Source organism: Ochotona curzoniae, unplaced genomic scaffold (genome assembly GCF_017591425.1).
Source record: "Ochotona curzoniae isolate NIBS_2020 unplaced genomic scaffold, NIBS_Ocur_1.0 contig_2321, whole genome shotgun sequence".
In the NCBI taxonomy this organism is placed as follows: domain Eukaryota; kingdom Metazoa; phylum Chordata; class Mammalia; order Lagomorpha; family Ochotonidae; genus Ochotona; species Ochotona curzoniae.
This window is the reverse complement of record NW_024465421.1, coordinates 19,616,947-19,638,331: the sequence shown is the minus strand read 5'-3', so window position 1 is coordinate 19,638,331 and position 21,385 is coordinate 19,616,947. Positions and strand designations below refer to the sequence as shown.

At 60.4% G+C, this 21,385-nt stretch overlaps 1 protein-coding gene and 1 long non-coding RNA gene across 2 annotated transcripts; one reads left to right on the top strand and one right to left on the bottom strand.

The window, feature by feature from the left end:
* Positions 1-2,559: 2,559 nt before the first annotated feature.
* CARHSP1 (calcium regulated heat stable protein 1) lies at positions 2,560-10,446 on the bottom strand. The gene is made up of 4 exons (XM_040973364.1): positions 10,384-10,446; positions 4,617-4,793; positions 4,089-4,211; positions 2,560-2,956 (listed from the first exon to the last, which is right to left on the bottom strand). The coding sequence occupies exons 2-4, from the start codon at positions 4,784-4,786 to the stop codon at positions 2,794-2,796; spliced, it is 456 nt and encodes a 151-aa protein (XP_040829298.1). The 5' UTR covers positions 4,787-4,793; positions 10,384-10,446; the 3' UTR covers positions 2,560-2,793.
* Positions 10,447-18,529: 8,083 nt separating this feature from the next.
* On the top strand, positions 18,530-20,281 carry LOC121152041. The gene is made up of 4 exons (XR_005883218.1): positions 18,530-18,599; positions 19,342-19,427; positions 19,867-20,011; positions 20,144-20,281. It is a non-coding gene; the product is annotated as an uncharacterized LOC121152041 (long non-coding RNA).
* The last annotated feature ends 1,104 nt before the right edge of the window (positions 20,282-21,385 follow it).

Below are 21,385 nucleotides of genomic sequence, written 5' to 3'. Positions count from 1 at the left end.
ATGAGTGCTCAGCAGTGGCTCCCAGAGCAGCTGTTTCTGACGGGGCAGTAGGGCTGCCATCCCACGTGCTGCGAGACTAGGGACCAGTTCAGCCTCCGTCTTGTGTTACTGCGCATGTCCCATAGCACAGATGTCATTTCAGTAAGCAGCCTCTGTGAGCGGTTAGTCATGTCACCCCGAGCTGGGAGGTGGGGAGTCATCCTGGTGCCTTGGGGAGCAGCAGGACAAAGACATCACTGACAGTCTCTTACAGGAACAGGAAGTGTTGAGCAAGAGGAAAGTAAGCTGGCCCAAGGCCGGCCTGGGGCTAAGATACTACCGTCCACCCCTCCCCCGCGCCCCCCAGACAGTTGACACTGGACTTAGGTCACGTGGGACTTACCACGCTCCGGACACTTAGCAGTGCAGGCCAGCCAGGCTCCCTGGAGGGCAGGCGGCCAGCCAGGCAGGCTCTTAGAGACCCTGGTGAGGAGGCTGAGCCAATGCCGGAGCCGCAGGTGGGGAGCGTCAGCAGGAGCAGGGTGAGCAGGGCAGAGGTGGTGTCAGCCACCCGAGCCTTGAATCACTTCCTCTCCTCAATCCCCCACCTCAAAATGCCCCCATCAGGCCAACCCAGTCCAGGCCATACATCTGCCCCCTCTTCCTCCAGCCCCCCGAAATCAAGTCCTGGAACTCATCCCAATCCCCCTTGGCTAGACCCCAACTGTAACACTTGGTGTCCTAAGTTCAGCCTCCATTCCTTTGAGCTAAATGGCTGCTCTGACCTCTGCCTCAACAGGCTCATGAGCTGGCTCAGTTCTCCCAGCCCACCATGGGAAAACTACCAACAAAAACCCATCTGCATAGCCGTGAGCCCCCGTCCCTGCAAGACGCTGCCTGGGGCACAGCCTTCCCCTACAGGCATGGGGCCCTTCCCCACTGCTCTCCTGGGAGGAGGCGAGGTGGGGTGCACCTCCTGCCATCAGTGAGGGCCTGCTCCCCCCAGAGCCAGTTCCCATGGCCCTGCTGTGGCACATGGGTGCCCATTCTAGTGCCTTCCTGCTAGTTCCCTGGGCCCAGGGGGTGTGGACAGCCTCATCTGTGTGAAGCCCTCACTGGTGCCTGGATGGCTGAGATGGGAGTGGGTGAGGGTGGCTGGCAGTGTGGACCTCAGGGGAGCCACATTCCACTGCTAAGTCCACTTCAGCCAACGGGAAGGGGCGAACAGAATGTGCGTCCCAGAGGTCACAGCCGCCCCTGCTCTACAGCTCACAGGACACAGGGCGCCTAGCACAGACAGTACTTTATTCAGAGAAAGGGCCTGATTAGGGAGCCCTGGATTCTAGTCCCATCTTGGCCACTAACACCCTTTGTCCCCCTCAAGCCCCAAGGAGTTGCTCCAGCTGACAGAGGCTCCCTTCCGGCTCTGACAGCCTAAAGTTCTAGAATGCTCATCGACCGTAAATGATGTGCTCACACAGGAGGCTCCAAGCCAGAGCTGTTAACAAAAGACTTGCTGCACCAGAGAATCCAAAGGTCACCCCACCTCTCGCCCAACTCCCGGTTGGGCAGTACCTGCTGGAACCTGGGCAGCCCACAGGGCGGGCACCAAGGCAAGGGCAAGGCCTCAGAGAATCCCGGGAGCTCTCCGGTGCCTCACAAAAGCAGCTTCGGAAGCCAGTGTCTTCCCAGCACGGAGGCCCCTGCGAGCCACCTGGAGAGCTGGGGACAGACCCGGGAGGGAGAGGACACCTCTGACCCAGTAGAGCAGAGGGGGGAGGGGTACCCCCCTCCCGGGGGCATAGCGAGTCAGGAAGGAACCCAGACGTTGCACCCCTGCAGTCGGCACGCTGGCAGACCACTCAGCACCAGCCTCAGCACCCATGGCTGCAGCCCTGCCCCCCGAGACCTGGCCTGGCCAGTCTCCCTGCACTGCCTGCCCCTGCCTTTCAGCCGGGCCGACACAGACTCCTGACAGCCACTGACATCCAATCGCCCAGCTACCTGTCAACGCCAGCAGGCCCCAGCAAGACACCGCGGGCAGCCTGGGCATTCGGTTACCAGTGTTAGTTCACAGTGCAGGCAGCGAAGTGCAAACCGGACTGGTTCAGGGTGGCAGCTCCAGTTCCCCTCCCCATCTCCAGGCACAGCTCTAACCTGCTTTTAAAGAAAGGCCCACCCAAAGGCTTTCCAGGCGGCCGAGACCCAGAGGGCTTGGTGACACTCAGCCAGTTCCAAGATGGGCAAAGAAGTTGACACAGCCCCCCACCCCCAAGGAGTTGGTATCCTGCCCCAAGCAGCAGGGGGTCAGAGCTCCTGAACAAACTGTCCTCCCCAGAAAGGCCATTCCTTCAGGTCCAAAGCAGCACCCACCCCAACTCCAGCGCCACTCCAACTCGGCTGAGAACTGGGGCCGCTCTGTCCGTGTGGTAGGAGCAGGGCGCCAAGCAGGTGGGATGCATGCCATGCCCCCCTCCCCTGGGGTGGGCCACACACTGGGGACTGTGAGCCTCGGCCTCAGGGTGGGAGGCCCACCTGGCTCCCTGGACGACCCTCTCACAGCCACCAGCGGGGCGCCTCTCCTTTTTAAATGCTTTTAATACTTTTCAGATGGTGAGAGGTTGTTGTGATGGTCAAAGGCTGTGCTGGTGGCGGGGGAGGGGAGGCTCCCTTGTGGCCCCAGTTCCTCCAGGAGGAACTTGTTAGGACCACACCCTCCTCCAGCCCCAGCCTGGGCAGCAGTGTTGTTCCCGGCATGGTCCTACTGCCCCAAAGTCTCCCACCAGCCCAGGAGAGGTGTGCGGTGGGCGTCTCCTAGGAGCTGACCACGTGCCCAGACCAGGTCTCGTGTTTGGTGCCCGGAGCCAGGTGGGTGATGACGACCTCCACGGCCTGCAGCTTCTCGTTCTTGGGGGGGATGGAGCACATCTTGTAGGTGACTTCGTCGCCTTCCACGGGGACGTACTCGCCCTCCACACTGGGTGAGGCACAGGAGAGGAAGGAATTAGCACCCCCACCAAGAAAAGCCCCTCCAGCTCCGGACCCCAACACCAGGGGCCAGCTCTGCCCAGAAGGGGCACCAGGAGCTGCCCCCTCACCTCAGTGCTGCTGGGGGGGCGCTCTTCCTGGGACCTGTGATGCGTGGGCATGTGCATGGTGTGGGTGGGGACAGGCCGTTGGGCTGCAGCAGACCAAGCACAGGAGTGGGCAGATGGCCCAGCAAGCTGCTCTGGAGCTGCTCACACACAGCCCCTGGTGCCACAGTGCCAGCTGCGGAGCTGGTCTCAGCCCTCGGCCTTCCCAGACCTCTCCTCTGCCGCTGCTAGCCAGTTCATGAGCTGCATCACACAGCAAACTGTGCTACGGGATGGCCCTGGAGGCCTCAGGGAAAGCCCTGCCGTCTCTGAGCCCCGAGGCCGGCCACTCCCAGACGACTTGTGCAGCATGTACAACCTCAGTGCAGGTCACATTTCCTTCTCTGATTTGATCACCGGGAAGCCCCAACTGGCAGCCCACTTGTCTGCCAACCCACCCCCAGTGGTTTTCCTTACTAGCTTACTTTCCTATCTCTGTCATTTGCCACAGGTTCTTTCCAGGAAGCAGATGTGTGGGAATGCTCTTCATGCACATTTGTGCCACGTGTGTGGGATACACATCTTTGTATCTTTGTCATGGCAGGGGAGAGGACAGGGAGGAGGGCACACAGGTGGATGTGGCCAGCACTATGGGCCTGCCACTTGGCCTGTTTGAAATGAGGTTAGGGGTGCTTAGGCCAAAGAATAGGGTCAGCCCCAGGGTCGGGGAGGGTGCAGGTACAGGGTCCTCACGCAGCCCGGAGGTGGGGCAGAGGCTCCCTGGTGGCCACCAGACACTCCGGAAGGACGTCAACGGCTGGAGGCAGCAGGAAGGATCCAGCCCCATACTTCCTTCCTGGAGCCAGGGGGCTGGGCAGGCCCTGCCCCAGCAGGCCACTTTTCTGGGACAGGATGGTGCCTGCCCCGCTGCAGCTCGCAGGAACAGCAGATGCTCCAGCACCCATATCACATGGACGCCAGCACCTTCACGGTCCCCAGCCAGCTCCACCCCGTCCCTGCAGGTCACCCACTCACTCGGAGATGTGCAGGAAGATGTCAGGGCCGCCGTCCGCCGGGGTGATGAAGCCGTGGCCCTTGGACCGGCAGAAGCATTTGCAAACTCCTTTGTAGACTGGGCCCTGGGAAGCCCGCACCGTCCTGGGCCGCGGGAGGGGAGAGGTTGGGGAGGCCCTGCCAGCCCTCCAAGATCGCCACCTGTTCTCACAGGGGCTCACCTACCTCTTCCCAGCCTCATACCCCAGGCTGTGCCCTGACTGGTCAGGGCCACTGTGTACAGTCACAGGTCATGCCCTGTACAACCCCAGAAGCCACCCACACAGCCTCCAGTAAGGACACAGTAGACTGCACAGGCGGGCGGGCTCAACGGTCCCTGCGTGTCTGTTACTACCCGCAGCAGACGCCTGCGGTCGCTGGCCCGGGAGCCTGTACCTGCCCGCTGTGGAAGTTCTTGCAGCCCCAGGACCCTAGTCACAATTGAGTCACTGCCCCAGCCCTCCCCTCCTCACCCCCTCACAGCGCATCCCCAGACAGCCCCAGACTCACGCAGAGAAGGTCCTAGTCCGGCGAGTAGGCAACGGGCTGGGAACCACGTTGCCCCGCAGCGGGGACGGTGAGCGCTCACGGGCCCGAGGCGTGTCCAGCAGCCCTGTCTGGTGGGTAGCCTGGTGGGTAGGGGGCTGTGACGACGGCGGCGGGGGAGGCTCCGATGACATGGCTAACCTGCAAGGCAGGGGTGGGAGGCTCTCAGGGCAGGGTCTGAGCCTCAGGGCTCGGCAGCAGCTGTGGGCCTGCCCCTCTCCGTGTCTCCAATGCCCAGCACAGCCCCTGGCACCCCAGGACTCCTGTGTCTGGCCCTCAGCCAGGGGTGGCTGTGCAGCACGCCTGACCCTGTCAGTTCCTGGGACTGTTCATGCCCCGGGCCCCTCATGCAGATCCAGTGCTCACCAGCTGGGTGACCGTCAGCCTGTGTCAGGGAGTGGGGTCAGACCCACTCGGAGAATCCCCAGGGCGGGTTCTCAGCCAGGAGCCAGGGTGGCCAGTGTGCCCAGGAACACTGAAGGGCACAGGTGCAGGTGCTCAAGGTCAAGAGGAAGACAGCCTAGTCCAGGAGGCAGAGAGGCCCCTGTGTGAGTCTTCTCCCTGCTCCGCGCCGTTTTCCCAGGGGTATTAGTGGGCAGCTGGAGGTGGGCCCAAGTCCAGAGCCAGTCAGGTCCACACAGCCAGGAAGGACAGAGCAGCCCCGCTGGGTGGGATGAGGCTCCCTCAGGGTTCCACACTGAAATGAGGAGCTGGCCTCCAGCTGAGGACAGACTCCACACCGACCCTGCACCTCTCCCACCACAGGCACTCACTGGCCCAGGCCCACCCAGGAACCAGGCCTGACTCCTTCCCCTGCCACCCCCAGGCCCTGGGGAGACCCAGGGATGTCCCTGGGTGCGAGTGACGTCGCTACCTCCTGACCCTTGTCTCGGCTGCAGCCCCGGCCAGGGAGGACCACGAGTTCAGGGAGCCCCCACCTCCTGAAGGCCCCGGCGGCTCAGCTGGGGGCCAGGGCTCCAGCACCACGCACCGGCACAGGTCATAGAGTGCTAGAATGTTCTAAGGCCCAGAGTTCTGGGAAGGGCTGGTCCCAGGGAGAGGGTCCCCTGCAGCCAGGCACATGTGACGTCAAGGCCTAACCCTTGCCCACAGTGTGACCGCGAGCAAGCTACTGAAAATGTCTCTGGGCATTGGTTTCTGCACCTGCGGAATGGGACTGAATACAGCCGGGCCCGCACATGCCATCATCACAGACGCTGTTGAGTTGTCACCTGTGACTGCTGCGTGTCCCTCGGGAAACACACATCCAGTGCCAAACACAGAACTCAACTCCGGGGAATAAACAGGTAAAGAAGCATACTGAAAAGCTCATTAGAAGTTTCCCTCCAAAAAGTGTGTGTGAAAGAATGAGAGGATGAGACAGACCTTAGGCCCGGGGACTAGCATGCTGTGCGGGGCACACTGCAGCCCAAGTCAGGGTGTGGCAGAAGGCCCAGGGGCTGGGTCCCTGTCACCCCCGTGGGAGGCGCAGGCCTGGCTCCAGGCTCCTGGCTGTTGCAGCATTTGGAGAATGAACCCACAGATCTCTCCCCCATCGCTACCCACGCCACCACCCCAGCTCAAAATCGCTCTGCGTTAAAAGCAAAGGAGGGCGGGGAAGGTGCTGCTCCACTGCATGCAAAGGTGTAGGCCGGGCCCCGGGCAAGGAGGATGCACGGGGAAAAAGCAAGGAGGCAGTTCCACATTCAGGGCACGTCCTGGGCAAAGGCCCTGGCCTGGCGAGGGCACAGGTGTGACGGAAGCCGGCAGGGCAGCCAGTGGAGGGGAAGGCAGGGCCAGCGCTGCAATACCCTGCACCAGGGTCATCTCCACCCCACATCCTCTTCCTCCTCCTCGGTGCTCCTCAGGCGAGCGACACCCATGTGTGTCTTTGTGTGCCCGCCCCCACCATGCCCTCCTTCCCTAGCTCCAAGGAGACACCCAGAAATGGCCAAGGTGGGGGGCGCACAGGCTGAGGGCATCACAGGCCCAGCCTGCAGACAGCCCAAAGCACGCACCAATAGGGCGTTCTTTGTTGACAGGTTATTTATTTTAAAGGTAGAGTGTCCGAGAAAGGAGGGCAGAGACAGGACAAAGAATCTCTTCTATTTCTGTTCACTTTCCAGATGCCCACCACGGCCTGGTTGGGCCAGGGCCAAGGCCTGGGGGTAGGAACTCCAGCAGGGTCTGCTGCACAGGTGACAGGGGTCCCAGCACCCGCTACCACCTGCCACCTCGCAGGAATAAAGATGGGCTGGAGGCACATCAGCTGGGACCTGCAGGGGCTCTGGTACCCCAGCACAGCCTCCTGGGCCACAACACTCACTCCCAGCACCTCTCCGCACGCCCTGGCTGGGGAGCCCGGCAGCAGGGGGCGGAGACCCAGCAACCACTACCCAGCTGGCCTGTCAGACCAGGGACAGCCAGAGCAAGCTGGCCAAGAGCCAGCCCACCCTCCACAGGCCTGGCAGGAAGGGGGGAGGGGAGCAATGAAAGGTCTCTGTGTGGGGGAGGGCTGGGTCAGAGTCCAGCTGCGGAGAAAACAGCTGTGGGGTGTGGCCAGTCACCCAGAAGACAGCTCTAGGGCCCATGGCTGGAGTCCCCTCCACGTGCACGTGGCAGGCCAGGGCACCAGCTATGCACGCATGGCCTTGCAGTGTCCCCGTGCAGAGGGCTGGGGGAGGGAGTGGGATGCAGACAGGCCTGCAGCAGAGGCTCCAGGCAGAGCCACGCAGGACAGCCTGTGGCCTATAGCAACACCCAGGCACGACAGTGCACATGGCTGTGTCGGAACCTGCACACATGGGCTTGATGCTGGGTATGCCCACGGCAGTGGGGAGAGGGCACCCAGGGTCCTGCAGGTGCCACCTCTGCACCTTCAACCTGAGTTACAAATCCACCCCACCTGCTATGAAGCAAGGTAGCCCTCTCTGAGACAATGCACAAAACAGCAGGGCCCTAGGGTGCGGCTCACTGCACCCCATTTCACTGAGAGGACAACAGAAAACACAGGGTCAGGGAGCCGGCCAGGATGAGGCAGAGTGGCAGCCAGTGCAAGCACCTGTGGGGGCAGGCTATGCCACAGGGACGCCAGTTCGTGTCCCAGCTGCTCCACTTCCCATCCAGCTCCCTGCTTGTGGCCTGGGAAAGCAGCAGACCATAGCCCACAGCCCTGGAACCCTGCACCCATGCAGGAGACCTGGAAGAAACTCCTGGCTTCGATCAGCTCAGTTCTGGCTGTCACTTGGGATGGATGATTTTTTTCTCTGTATCTCCTTCCCTCTACAAAACCTAACTTTCCAATAAAAAAATATCTTTTTTTAAAAAAGAGGGAGGTAAGCCGTGGAGGAAGGAGTTTTAAAAAGATGGTCCTGGTCTGAATGGCCACCAAGTTCCACAAGTTCCAGTAAGTGCAGGCCAAGGCCACTTCCACCCTGACAGGCCCCCAGGGAGGGGCTGAGAGCTGGGGACAGTACGGCCCCTGGGCCCAAAATAGCCTGGGAATTTTCCATGGGCCCCGGGGCTCCTCCTGCAAGTGTGCAGTCTGGCCAGGCCCCTCCTGGGTCCACCCTCATCCCTGGAGACCTGCCCCACGCCTCGTAGCCTGAAAGCCTACCAATCAACCTGGATTGAGTCTCTGGCCAGGATGGTAAGTGCTCACTCCCGGGAGGGGAGCCAGAGCCATCAGCCATTCACACCTCGGCAGGAGAGAGTTCATTTAAGAGGCGCCAAGCCTGGTTCCAGTCTGAGGCTTCAGCAATGAAAGCTGGTGCTGGAAGAGGGCCCGCCCTGAGCCCACCCTGGGCTTCCGGCTGGAGCCGCAATGGACGCTGTGTAACCCGAGTGAGGTGAGGGGACTGCGGTCACACTAGGCTGCCAAGGGACCTGCACAGAGGGGAACGGGGGCGGGGTCCCACATCCCCCAGAGCCACTGCCCTCTGCACGGATGTCCCCAGGTGAGTGCAGCCCCGCCTCCCCGACGCAGGAATCTCCAGGGACCCTGTGCAGGTACAGGGCTGCATTTCTGCGTAGCCCTGGGGGGTCAGAGATGCCCATCTCCCAGCCCCGGGAGGGCCCCGCTGCAGGAAGCTGGAAGGGCAGTTGTTATGGGGCCAGTTTAGGAGGTCTAGAGGGGGTCAAGGTACCCTCATGTGCTGGGTTCCTGTGTGAACTGAGGCAGAGCTGCAGCCTCACGTCCTCCCAGCCAGGCAGGACCAAGAGCAAAGGGCCCAGGTGGTGGTGGTGGCAGGGGAGGGCACCCTGAGCCAGGAGCCCCTCCGCCTGACCCCAACTGAGGCGATGCACTGGCCACCCTCCCCTCTGTTGACTAGGGGAGAGGAGGTGAGATGGGGACCCCCACCAGTCACCAGCACCAAAAGGAACTCAGACAACCCAGGGGCTGCAGCCCACTAGCCAGGGAGAGGCCTGAACCCTAAGGCTGGGGACACAGGGAACCCTGGGGGCTGCTCCACCAACACCGCCTCCTGCCATGCTCCAGCCCCGCCCACCGCCCCCTGCACCTGCCCCAGCTAGGTGGGGGCGCGCAGCCAGGGCGGGCCCTGTACCTTGCACCCCCCCCCCGCCCACACACAGCCTCCCTCCGGGGCCTCAAGGCTTCAGGCCTGACTGTACCTCGCTCCCTCGGTGACCCCTGGCAGCCACCCCGTCCCCTGCCTCAGTGTCCTCCTCAGTCCAACAGCACCCGCGTCAGCACACGGCCGGCTCAGGCCAACAATAGCTGTGAGGCACAGAGCGATCCGAAATAATCCCCTCCTCCCGCTGAGGGGACACAAACCGGCATTCCCACTTGGCCACTCGGCAGAACAAAGGCGAACCCTCCCCCTCCCCGGAGCTCGCCCCTCCTCTCCCTCCCCAGGCCCCTAGGCCCTGCGGTGGACCCCAAGTTTCCCAGCCCGGTTCTCCCACCCCGTCCTCGGCTGGTCAGGGAAGCAGGGGACCCCCAAGGCCAGCGTGGTCACTGCTCCCACTAGTGCCCCAGGGAAAGGCGAACCTCCCCGGCAGCTGGAAGTGTCCGCGCGAGGCGGTGGCAGAAAGCCGTGGGGGGAAGCGTGGGGCGCGGAGGACAGTCGGGGTGGCGGCCAACAGAGAAGGGCGAGACCCGGCGCGGGACAGGCGCAGGCGGCATCCGAAGCCAAACGGCTCGGCGCTCCCCGGGGCCGGTGGCTCCTCCTCCTCACACACCCGGCCAGCAGGTCCGAGCGGGGTCCCCAGCGGGCCGCACCCCGCCGGCCACAACGGAGGCGCCGGCCACCCCGGCGCTCCGCGGGGCCCCAAGCGCGGCGCACCCGACAACCAGGCAGCGTTTCCGGCCCGCGGGGAGGGCAGCCCACGCGCCGGGCGCGGAAGTTTTCCTCCTCGGCGGCCGCTGGGGCTACGCCTTCCCCGGACGCGGCCAATCGCGCGGCCCCCGGACGGCTCCCCGACGCCCCGCAGGCCGGGCCGGGCCCATCCAGGACCGGGGGCGGCGGCAGCCCCCGCCCCTCACGCCGCCGCGTCCACGCCCCCGGCCACGGGCCACGCACAAAAGCCGCGGGGCCCGGCGCGACGTCCGTCTCGGAGCGGCCAGCACCTCCACCCCTCGCCGTCCACCGGCTGCGCTCCCCGGGCGGGCGCGGCAGCAGGTGCGTCCCGGAGGGCGGCCCCCCGCCACTTGCGGCTCCCGGGCCGGGGCTCTCCCCGACCCCGAGGGGCTCCCCAGCTCCCCGCGCACCTGGGCACCCGTTCGGCTCCGCCGGCGGCTGCGCTCCGACTGCGAGAGGCGAGCGGCGGCCGGGGGCGGGCCCGGGGCGGGGCGGCGGCTGCCCGCCCACCCGGCGCGCCCCGCCAATGGCCCCGGCGGGCGGGAGGCGGGAGTCGGGGCGCCGGGCGGCGGGCTAGGGCGGGGGTGCGCGGCGCGACCTCCCGGAAACCTGAGGCCTGGGGTCTTGGCGTCCAGGCAGGGCCCTCCCCGCCCCGCCCGCCACCTGCGGCGGCTCGGGAATCCGGATAAGGCCGGGGCGGCTCCAGGCTGGCAGAAAGACACAGATAAAGGCCAGACCGCAGGGAAAGGAACGAAAAAGTTGAGAGAGAGAGAGAGAGAGAGAGAAGGAAAGAAAAGAAAGGGGGAAGATTTCTTTGTTTTTGTTTTAATTTTTATTGGCACTGCTTGCACGAGTCCCTTCTCTGGGGAGGTGAATGGGATCAACTCTGGCTTTACAGGAGAGGAAACTGAGGCGCATTGGTGACTGTTCGTGGTCACAGCCACGGGCCTGCGCCCAGGGTGGGGGAGCGCACGGCTGCCCCCTCCTCATCCCAAACCAAGAGCTGCAGCTGCGATGTGCGAATGTGCCCAGGTCAGGTGCCTTCCTAGCTGCTGGTGCCAGTGTGCCCCAAAACACCGAGCAGTTAAGCCTGCAGTTGCACGGGGCCTGCAGTTCCAGCCCAGGAGAACCGGAGGTGCGGAAGGCTCCTGGGCGCAGGTGGTGGTGAAGCCCTCGGGGAGGGAATCAGAGACCGGGAGGGGAGGGGCAGGTGGCACGGCGGACAGGAGGCTGACGGGTCCAGGTTCTTTCTGCTTCTAAAGTGGATTGTGATGACACTGTGGGTATGGCAGATGGCGGGTGTATGCTTCCGGGCACAGACACACTGAGTGGGGACAGGTCAATGGGGGCGCTGGGTACCATGGCTGGCATGCCCCTCAGGGTGCACAGAGACCTGCTTTGGGTGAGAGGCCCATTCAGTACTTCCTGCTTTGTAACCCCAGCTGCTCGTGCAGTGTGGCTTGCCTGGTCTGGAGACAGCAGCTGATGGCTGGACTCGCTGAGTCCCTGGCCAGCTTGTGGGAGAGCAGGAGTGAGTGCTGGGTGCCCAGCTTCAGGCTGGCGCATCCCCAGGACATCCTGGCTCTGATACTTGCCTCTGATGCTGTCATCCCATATGGAAACCCAGGGTTAAGGTTAGGCTGCTCTATTTCCCATCCATTTTCCTGCTAATGGCCTGGCCAGTCAGCAGGGGACAGCCCGAGCCCCTGGGCCCTGCTCCCACGTGGGAGACCCAGAAAAAGCTCCCAGCTTCAGATTGGTTCAGCTTCGGCCATGGTGGCCATTTGGGGAGTGAACCAAGCGTTAGAAGAACTCTCTTCTCTAACTCTGCCCTTCAAAAAAAATAATTTTTTTTTCTTAAGATATTTGGAGTTGAGCCTGGCACGATAGTGTAGTGGTTAAAATCCTCCCCTTGAACATGCTGGAATCCCATATGGTTGCCGGTTCTAATCCCAGCAGCCCTACTTCCCATCCAGCTCCCTGCTTGTGGCCTGGGAAAGCAGTCGAGGACTACGCAAAGCCTTGGGACCCTGCACCCGCGTGGGAGGTCTGGAGGAGGTTCCTGGCTCCTGGCTTTGGATCAGCCGTTGTGGCCACTTGGGGAGTGAATCATCAGTTGGAAGATCTTCCTCTCTATCTCTCATCTCTCCTCTCTGGTGCCTTCCTAGCTGCTGGTGCGTCCTGGAGGGCACACTTTCAAGTTAAAAAATCTTAAAAAAAAAAAAAAAAACAAGAAAGAAAGAAAAAGAAACTGAAGTTTTGATTTCATCAGGACATAGAGGGCCAGCCTCCCCCCCACAACTTTTTTTCTTTATTTTAAAATTTTCTTTTTAATGTTATTTACATAGCTGAAAGGGCTGCATGCCCGTGTGGGCTTGGGTTAGCGTCCCCAGCACTCCTAACCCCCTGTCCCACACCCTGACACCGAAGCCCTTATGTTTTATTAGATTATGTGTTTGCTGGTCCTTCCGACGTATTCTCCAATATGAATCTATTCTCATCCCATTTTACAGGTGGAAAAATGGAGGCCTGGGGACCAGCCCGAGGTGAGTGGCCCTTCTTGCTGCACTGGCTTTTCTGTGTCTCAGTGTAGGTGCTCCTTTCCCGAGTGGGCATGGCAGGGTGGAAGGAAGGGAACAGGGCGTGTGCCAAAGGCTGCCTGGGGAGTAGGGGAGGGTCCACCACCACCCACCCCTGCAGCTCCCGGCGCTGCGTGTCCCAGCAAGCTTGCTCACTCCCTGGCCTGGAAACCCCAGCTGGCTGGCCAAGTGTCAGTTTGGCAGCTGAATTCGGGGAGGATGGGGGAGTGCCAGCTGCCCGGACCCATGGCAGCGCCTGTGCAGCTGCTCCGTGTGCGCCCCCAGGCAGCTGCGCACACAGGGGCCTCAGGTCGTGGTGACTGGTTGCGTTTCAGCTGCTGGATGAATGTGTGCGGTCCAGGTCACGGCCACTCAGTCACGCCTGCAGATGTGGCCGTCTCGGCGGCTTGGGGACATTCCAAGTCCCCGTACTAGACGGTTTTTGTTTTGTCGTGTTTTTTTTTTTAAGATTTTTTTTTTTTTTTTTTTTTTTTTGCAAAGTCAAATATATACAGAGGAGAGACAGGAAGATCTTCCGTCTGCTGATTCACTCCCCAAGTGACAGCAACCCCTGGTACTGCACTTGTATGGGAGCCCAGTGCTTTCAAAGCAAGAACCGTAGCCACTAGGCCACCATGCTGGACCCTTTGTTTTTAAGATAATTTCTTTGAAAGGCACAGTTAGAGATCTTCCGCCCCCTGGCTCACTTTGCAGTTGGCTGCACCGGGTGGAGCCCGGCCAGGCTGAAGCCAGGAGAGCTCCCGGTGGGTGTCAGGGACCCTGATACTTAGGCCATCTTCTGTTGCCTTCCCAGGTCCATTAAGGGGGAGCTGGGTCAGAAGTGGAGTGGTCAGGATCTGAACTATCATTCCTATGGGACACTGGCATTGCAGGCAGTGGCTTAAACCACAGTGCCACCAGGCCAGCCTCCAAGCTGTTTGGCAGTGTACTGTTAATATGGTCATCTCTGGTTCCCCATCTGTGCTGTGCAGTGTGTTACAAGTTACCCCTCCTGGGACCAGCATGGTGACACACTGTGCTAAGCCTCTACCTGCTGTGCTTACATCCCATTGGGGCGCTGGTTCCATTCCATCTCCCTGCTAATGTGCCTGGGGAAGTAGCAGAAGACGTTCTTGTGCTTGGACCCCTACACGCACATGGTAAATCCAGAAGCAGCTTCTGGTGCCACCCTGCCCAGCTCGAACCGTGGCAGCCGTCTGGGGAGTGAGCCAGTGTGAAGCGCTCTCTCCCTGTTCACCCTCCCTTTCTCAGTAACTCTTTCAACTAAAAATACATCTTAAAAAAAAAGGAGGGCCCAGTGCCGGTAGCCTGGTGGCTAAAGTCCTTGCCTTGCATGTTCCGGAATCCAATATGGGTGCTAGTTCTGGACTTGGAGGTCCCACTTCCCATCCAGCTCCCTACTTGGGGCTTGGAAGGGCAGTCGGGGACAACCCAAAGCTTTGGAACCCTGTACCCAAGTGGGAGACCCAGAAGAGGCTCCTGGCTCTTGGCTTCGGATTGGCTCAGCTCTGGCTGTTGCAACCACTTAGGGAGTGAATTATTGGATGGAGGATATTCCTCTCTGCCTCTCCTCTTCTCTGTATATCTGACTTGGCAATAAAAATAAATAAATCTAAAAAAAAAAAAAAAGAGGGACATTGCTGTGTCCCAGGTGTCCCCATGTGCCCCCAGCCGTCCTCCCTCCAGCCTGGCCATCCTGTCTGAATGTCGCAGCCAGCCTTGCTGCCTGGAGCAGGTGCAGAACCAGCAGCTTCCCACAGGCCTCCTACCCCATGCTATGCCCAGCTCCCCCACTCCTGTCCCACACAGCCAGCAGCCTACACTGGACCCACCCCAGGTAGTGTGGTTCAATGCGCATCCACCCACGAGGCGTGCCGTCTGAGGCACTTCAGCACGGGCCACCGCAGACCCACTAAGAGGTAACCATCACTGCCCCACCCTGAATGCTGGGGGCGCTCGGCCACGCCCCCTCCCCGCCCTCTGCGCCCTCCCCATCCTCAGAGGAGCCCAGCTAGGCCTCTTGTGGCTCTGATTGGTCCCACATCCTAGTTTTCTGTAAATGGACTCGCTCCGCCTGCCTCTGTGCTGTGACTCATCCGCATTGTAGCGTCTGCCCATCACTCCTGCCTTTGCACTCTTGCTTTGCAATACCCCCAGTCTGTTCCAGTGTTTACTCTTTAAAAATTATTAGCTGCTTGATTTCTGCTATTGTTTGAAAGGCAGAGGGAGAGAGCTGCTCGCTCCTGGTCCAGCTGCCTGCAGCAGCAGCGAGCGGCGGGTACCCACGTCAGGAGCCAGGCATCCTGCCCGGGCTGCCAGGTGGGCGAGGCAGGCCTGCGGCCCGGGGCCCTGGACGGTGTCCTGTGTTGTGGCTTCTCTGACATTTAGCTGATTGCAAGTTAGCGGTTGTCGCAACAGCAGCAGCTCTGGCCCACCTGGTCCGACCTCTGTGGACACGTTCAGTTCTTGGGGAACTCGCTCCGTCCCAGGGTGACGCTGTGGGAAGCGTCTCTGGGGACCCGCTTCATTGTTGCTTTGTGTTGCAATGAGTGGCACTGATTTTTTTGCAGTCCGTGTGTATATATTCAGTTGTGGATTTTATTTGGGTATGTGTGCATGTGTGAGAATGTAGGCTTCATGGGGTGTGTGTCCATACGCGGCTGTGGATCTCACTGTGCAGCATGTAGGAGAGGGGTGTGAATTTTCCCGGACGTCATTACAGGAGCTGTGTGCGCGTCTGGATTTCAGTCCGAGTTGTGCATGTGTGTGTTTGTATCTATGGGGCAGTGGATTCTATGAAATTCATTACAGTGTGCGTGTGAGAGAGAATTTCATTCCTGGGAGTGTGTGTGTGTGTGTGTGTGAAATTGTTCATATCTGTGGATTACATTTTAGGATGCATGTGTTACAGGTCTCAAGAATTTTTATAAACTTTTTATTTAAAGATTTTTTATTAAGGGCCTGGTACAGTAGCCTAGTGGCTAAAGTCCTTACCTTACATGCAGTAGGAACCATATGGGTGCCAGTTCTAATCCCAGCAGCCCCACTTCCCATCCAGCTCCCTGCTTGTGTCCTGGGGGAGCAGTCAAGGACGGCCCAAAGCCTTGGGATCCTGCACTCACGCAGGAGACTGGGAAGAAGCTCCTGGCTCCTGGCTTTGGACTGGCACAGCTCCAGCCATTGCGGCCACGTGGGGAATGAATCATTGGACAGAAGATCTTCCTCCCTCTCTCTGTATATCTGACTTTCCAATTAAAAAATCTTCTAAAAATGGTTTTTGTTGAAAAGGCAGATTTGCAAAGAGAGACAAGAATGCTTTTCTGTCCTGATCCACTCCCCGCGTGACGGCGCTGGCCGGAGCTGACCACGTTAGCCACGGGCCAGGGCTCTCCCGGGCTCACGCGCGGGTTAACGGCTCCCGGGTTAGGACCGCCGTCCTCTGCTCCCCCAGGCCTCGGGCGGACAGCTGGATGGGAAGAGCGGCCAGGAACAAGCTGGTGCCCACATGGGCTGCAGGTGTCTGCCCGTGGGGCTCCGTGGATCTCATTTCCTGGCGTGTGAGCGAGGGGGTGCTTTCTATGGGTTTTATTTTGGCGTGTGGGACAGTGTGGATTTCTCTGGACTTAATTCCAGAGTGTGTGTGTGTGTGTGTGTGTGTGTGTGTGTGTGTTTCTGAGGATTTCATTGTGCATGTATGTCTGGATTTCTGTTGCTTTCATTTTGGCTCTGGCTATCTGAGTTTCTGTGGGTTTTATTTTCATGTGTGGCGGTGTGAGGCGATGAGGCTCGTGGCTTTCAGGGAGCGTGCGTGTGTGGTTGTTCGTTCCTGTGGGTTTCATTCCGCAGTCTGCCTGTGGATGTTTTGCTGCTGATTTCTTTCCATCTTTTAGATTTTTTTTATTGGAAAGTCAGATTTACAGTGAGGAGATATAAAGAACTTGCATTTGCTAGTTCATTCTCAAGTGTCTGTAAGGGCCGGTGCTGTGCCGATCAGAAGCCAGGAGCCAGGAGCTTCCTCTGGGTCTCCAAGCAGGCACAGGGTCCCAAGGCTTTGGGACGTCCTCAACTGCTTTCCCAGGTACAGGCAGGGAGCTGGGTGGGAAGCGGGGCCGCTGGGACACGGACCCATATGGAATCCTGGAACACAGAAAAGTTGTACATTTTCTTGAATTCCCGTTTAGGATGTCCATGTGAGTGTGTGTCAAGTTTGGGACTTCATCCTTCTGTGTGTGTGTGAGAGAGAGAGAGAGGTTGTAGATTTCTGGGGATTTGATGGCAGTGTGTGTGTCACTGGATTTCAGTGCATTTAATTTTGGTGTTTGTAACGTGGATTTCTGGGTTTTATTCTGTGTGTGTCGTATATATTTCTTTCTGGGTTGTTGGGGGCAAAGGCAGTGGTCCCTGGGAAAGGCGGCTTTCTGCCATGGTCCTAGGCTTGAGGCCAGGAAAAGCCCAGAATCCAGCCCGGGATGGGGTGGTGTCTGCCTTGTGCTGCCCCCTGGTGGTGGAGCTGAGCACTCTCCCGCCAGGGCGCTGGAGGATGTCCGCTTTCCAGGCTCCTGCTTCCATGTTCTGGCTTGCTCGGAGCAGCCACCTGCATTTGGGGAGTTTTGTGGAGCAGATCCCACTGTCCCACTCTGCTGCAGTGCTGAGCCCCCCGCCTCCAGGGAGCCTTCCGTAGCCACAGTCCTGGATGGCCAAGTCACGGAAGGGTCTGCTCCAGCTTCACTCTCCCGAGGAGGAAGGGGCTGGGAGAAGGGTGCTCATGGCAGCCCCCACGGGACCACTCCTACAAACCAGCGTCCTGGGGGACAGCAGACAGGAAGTTGCACCCCGATGTGACCGAGCAGGTTGCTGGACCGGGAACCCCATGCAGATGGGGGGTGGGGGAGAGACCCGCTCTGACACGGCCTGCCACCTTCCCACAGCACAGCAACACAGCTGCTCGTTCCTGTCCCCTCTTATGAATTCACAAAAGTCTGTGCAGCCAGGAGGGCGGCACGCAAGGCACCCTCACAAGGGGCACCCTCACCCAAGGTGGCTGTTTGTTCCGTTACTGATTCATTCATTCATTGGAAGGCACAGTGACATAGACAGAGAACGAGAGTTCCCGTACACTGGGTCACTCCCCAGATGGCTGCAGCAGCCAGGCCTGGGCCAGGTGAAGGCAGGAAGGAGCCTGGAGCTCCATCCGAGTCTCCCCCATGGGTGCAGGGCCCAAGACCTGGGCCATCTGCTGCTTTCCCAGGCCACGAGCAGGGAGCTGGAGGGGAAACAGCGTACAGCTAAGGGACGCTGGCTGCACGGAGCCACCTTCACCTGCTGGGCCACAATGCAGGCCCCCAGATTTGGCTGTGGATTCTGCAAAGTGTGCTTGTGGCATCCTTGCAGGCTGTGCAGATCTGCCAGCACTGTGACGTGCTGTGAGGTGGCTGACATTTGACTTCCAGGTTTAAGAAGCAATATTTGCTTTTTATGTTTTTAAACATTGATTTATTTTTATTGGAAAGTTAGATATACAGATAGGAGACAGAGAGAAAGATCTTCCATCCACTGGTTAACTCCCCAAGCACCAGCAACAGTTGGAGTTAAGCCAATCCGAACCCAGGAGCACGGAGCTTCTTCCAAGACTCCAATGGGGGGCAGGGTCCCAAGGCTTTGGGCTGTCCTTGACTGCTTTCCCAGGCCACAGGCAGGGAGCTGGATGGGAAGTGCAGTTGCCAAGGTTAAAAAGAACGCCCAGATGGGATCCCAGCCCGTTCAAGGCAAGGACTTTAGCCAATAAGGATACTGTGCCAGGCCCTAGAATTTGCTTTTTTAGGCGCCTCCTGGTGCTAGGACAAGGAACACAGATGCGCAGGAAACATGGGGAGTCAGGTTCGGGGGCAGCCCCACCGCCGCCTCTCCATCTCACCTGATCATCTCCCAGCCATCTGTTTTCTGTCTTGCAGCTTGCGGACACCTCGCTTTGCTCTAGCTTTTCCTGAGGGCTCTTCAGAAGGTTCGTGGGAAGACGCAATCAAAGGGTGTTTCTCTTGGTGCAGGAGGCGGCGTTTAGCCAAGCAGCTGACACCTGTCCCGTACGGGGAGGCCTGGTTCCTGCCCCAGCACAGCGCCAATGGCAGCTTCCTCGAGGTGCAGTCCTGGGCTCCTGGCAAGGCCGCCCTGGCTCCCTGTGCCTTGGACCGGCTCTCCCATGACAGAAGACACCGATCCACTTTTCTCTTTTCCATCCTTTACGGAAATGATATCCTCCCACAAGCATCAAGACAAGCTTCCAGAATCCTGCCCTCACCCCACCCTGCTGCAGGGACAATCGTTTCTGGCCACTGAGATGGACCAGGTCCCCAAATGAGGCTCTGCTGGATTGAGGAAGGGACAAGGCAGCCCAGGGGACACTCTCGGGGTCCCAAGCGAGGGCCTGGCAGGTGCACCATCTCCACGCTCTGTGCCCAGGCCAGGCCAGCTCCTTGACGGTCTCCTCACCCTGAAAAACAGCGCATGGCTGGGCTGGCAGCCACCCAGGCTCCAGCCAGGGCTCCAGGCTTGCACTGTTGGCTCCATACTCAGTGGTGCGCTAGTCTCTCCCAGGCTTGTGGTCCTGGCACCTGCAACCAGCGGCAACTCCTGGCCCCGCCCTACCCCGCCCACTCAGGGCTTTGTTCTGTAAGTGGGGGAATGGGGAGAGGCCTGGGTGGGCTTGGCCTGGCAGTGGGAGTCTTCTGACTCAGAGCAGAGGTGCTGCTCCCTTCTCCCTCTCCCCTGCAGAGCCTTGGTACCCTAAGGAGCTGCTTCCTTGCCTCCCCTGGGAATGCCAGAAGATTCCTCTGAGCAGTCCCAGCCTGCTCCAGGAAGTGAGTGCTCCTCCCCCACCACATGCCAGGTGCCCCTGAAACGTGGCCCTGGCTCCTGGAAATGCCCCGCTTGAGCCCCAAGGGCCCCCGGTGGATGGGTTGGGGTGCAGCAGGGGCTGAGGAAGCCTTACAGCACCTTTTTGAGGCCTGCCTTGGGACTCTCAATTCCTGCACTGACTCCACACCCTCACACCTTAATGCCTCTGGCATCTGCCCCTAGGTCCCCAGGCAGGAGCCATGTGTCTTTCCTGACTTAGCCAGGGTGTCAGGGCTGGTCAAACAGCGCAGGCAGAGGCCTGGTGGGCTTTGTAGGGACTATGCTAAGACCCAGAGATGCTGTCAACTTGCCAAGGTCGCTGGGTGCACCTTGCCCAAGGGGTGCTAACCCAGGGAGGCCTTGAGCAAGGCAGGGGCCCAGGTTTGACCTCCTGCCCCCCAGCACGGTGTACCAACATGCCACATGTCACGACATCCATGCCGATGCGGACCTTGTGTCCTTACTGCGGAAACTACGTCATGACCAGGACCACCCCTGTGCCCGGCATCCTCTCCTGGGTGCTGTGCCTGGGCCTCTGCGTGGTTGGGTGAGTGGCCCTGAATGTGGTGGGGCCCTGCAGGCTGCGGCCCCGGGCAAGGTGCTGAGGCTGGCCTCGCAGTGAAGGGCGAAGGCAGAAGGGGCAGCCCGTGCTCACAGGACACTGTGCCCGGGGCGGCAGGTGCTTCCTCGGCTGCTGCCTGATCCCTTTCTGTGTGAGAAGCCTCATGGACGTGAAGCACACGTGTCCCGTGTGCAGACAGACGCTCTTCCACCACCGCCGCCTGTGACCGCCAGAATAAATGTGTGCTTCATCCCAGCAGTGGCTGTTGTGTAGCAAAGGACACCTGCGCTGCCTGCTCCCGGGTGCCCTGCGCCAGCTGTACCCCACCCCGGCCTGCCTGGCCTCAGCCTCCACCGCCCTGACCACACAGCAGTCCCCTGCAGCTGTGGAAGCTTGCTGTCTGCCCTCGGCCCCTCCTGCCAGCGCTCCTGGAGGCTGACTGCTTGCCTGGGGCAGTGTGTGGCTTTTCTCCCTGGGCCACTCCAGGTCCCTGCCCTCTGCTGCAGGCCCCAGAGCCACTGCCCTCCTGAGGACCAGAGGCTGGGGCAGTGCCACCCCTTTGTTCCTCACCGGCATCAGTCAAGTGGGAGAACCCATCAGTCCCAGACCTGGCTCTCTGTGGGCAGTGCTGCCAAGGCCATCTGAAGCTGCCCGTGTCCTTCCCCCCCCCCCCCCAAGCAGCAGGGACGGGAACTGCCCCACTCACCGCCTCCAGGGACGCCCCGCACTGGGCAGCCTTGTCACTTGCTCAGGCTTATTCAGTCCGGGCTAAGACTCTGCATAATGGCCTGCAAGTAGAAGGGGTGAGGAGAGGAGGAGAAGATGGAAGAAAACCCAGTGTCATCACCAGGGGATTCTTTTTGTTTAAAGATTTATTTTATCAGAAAGCCAGCTATACGGAGAGGAGTATCTTCTGTCCGTTGATTCACTCCCACATCCACAGCTGTGCTGATCTGAAGCGAGGAGGATCCTCCCGGGCTCCTACACAGTGCAGTGGCCCAAGGCTTGGTCGCCCTGCAGCCCCTTCGGGGCTGGGCTTCCACTAGCCTCGCTGGGCTCCAGGTCCCCGAGGAGAAGCCGGCCTGCCTGCACCACGTGCTTGTGGCCCCCAAGCCAGGCCACGTGGCTCACAGGATGGCTTCCTGGCCCGGGCTAGCGGGGTCTGCCTGGCTGCAAAGGCGCCTCAGCACACAGCCTCCCACCCACTCCCAGCCCGGAGTCCTTGGCTGGCCACAGTCACTGGTGGCAGCGCAGTGTCCTCCTGGCCCCATGAACCCCCTCCGAGAAGCAGGGGAGGACATGGGGGCTCTCCTCCCCCACCCTCGAGGTGGGCTTTGGGGGACTCAGCCGCTATTTGTT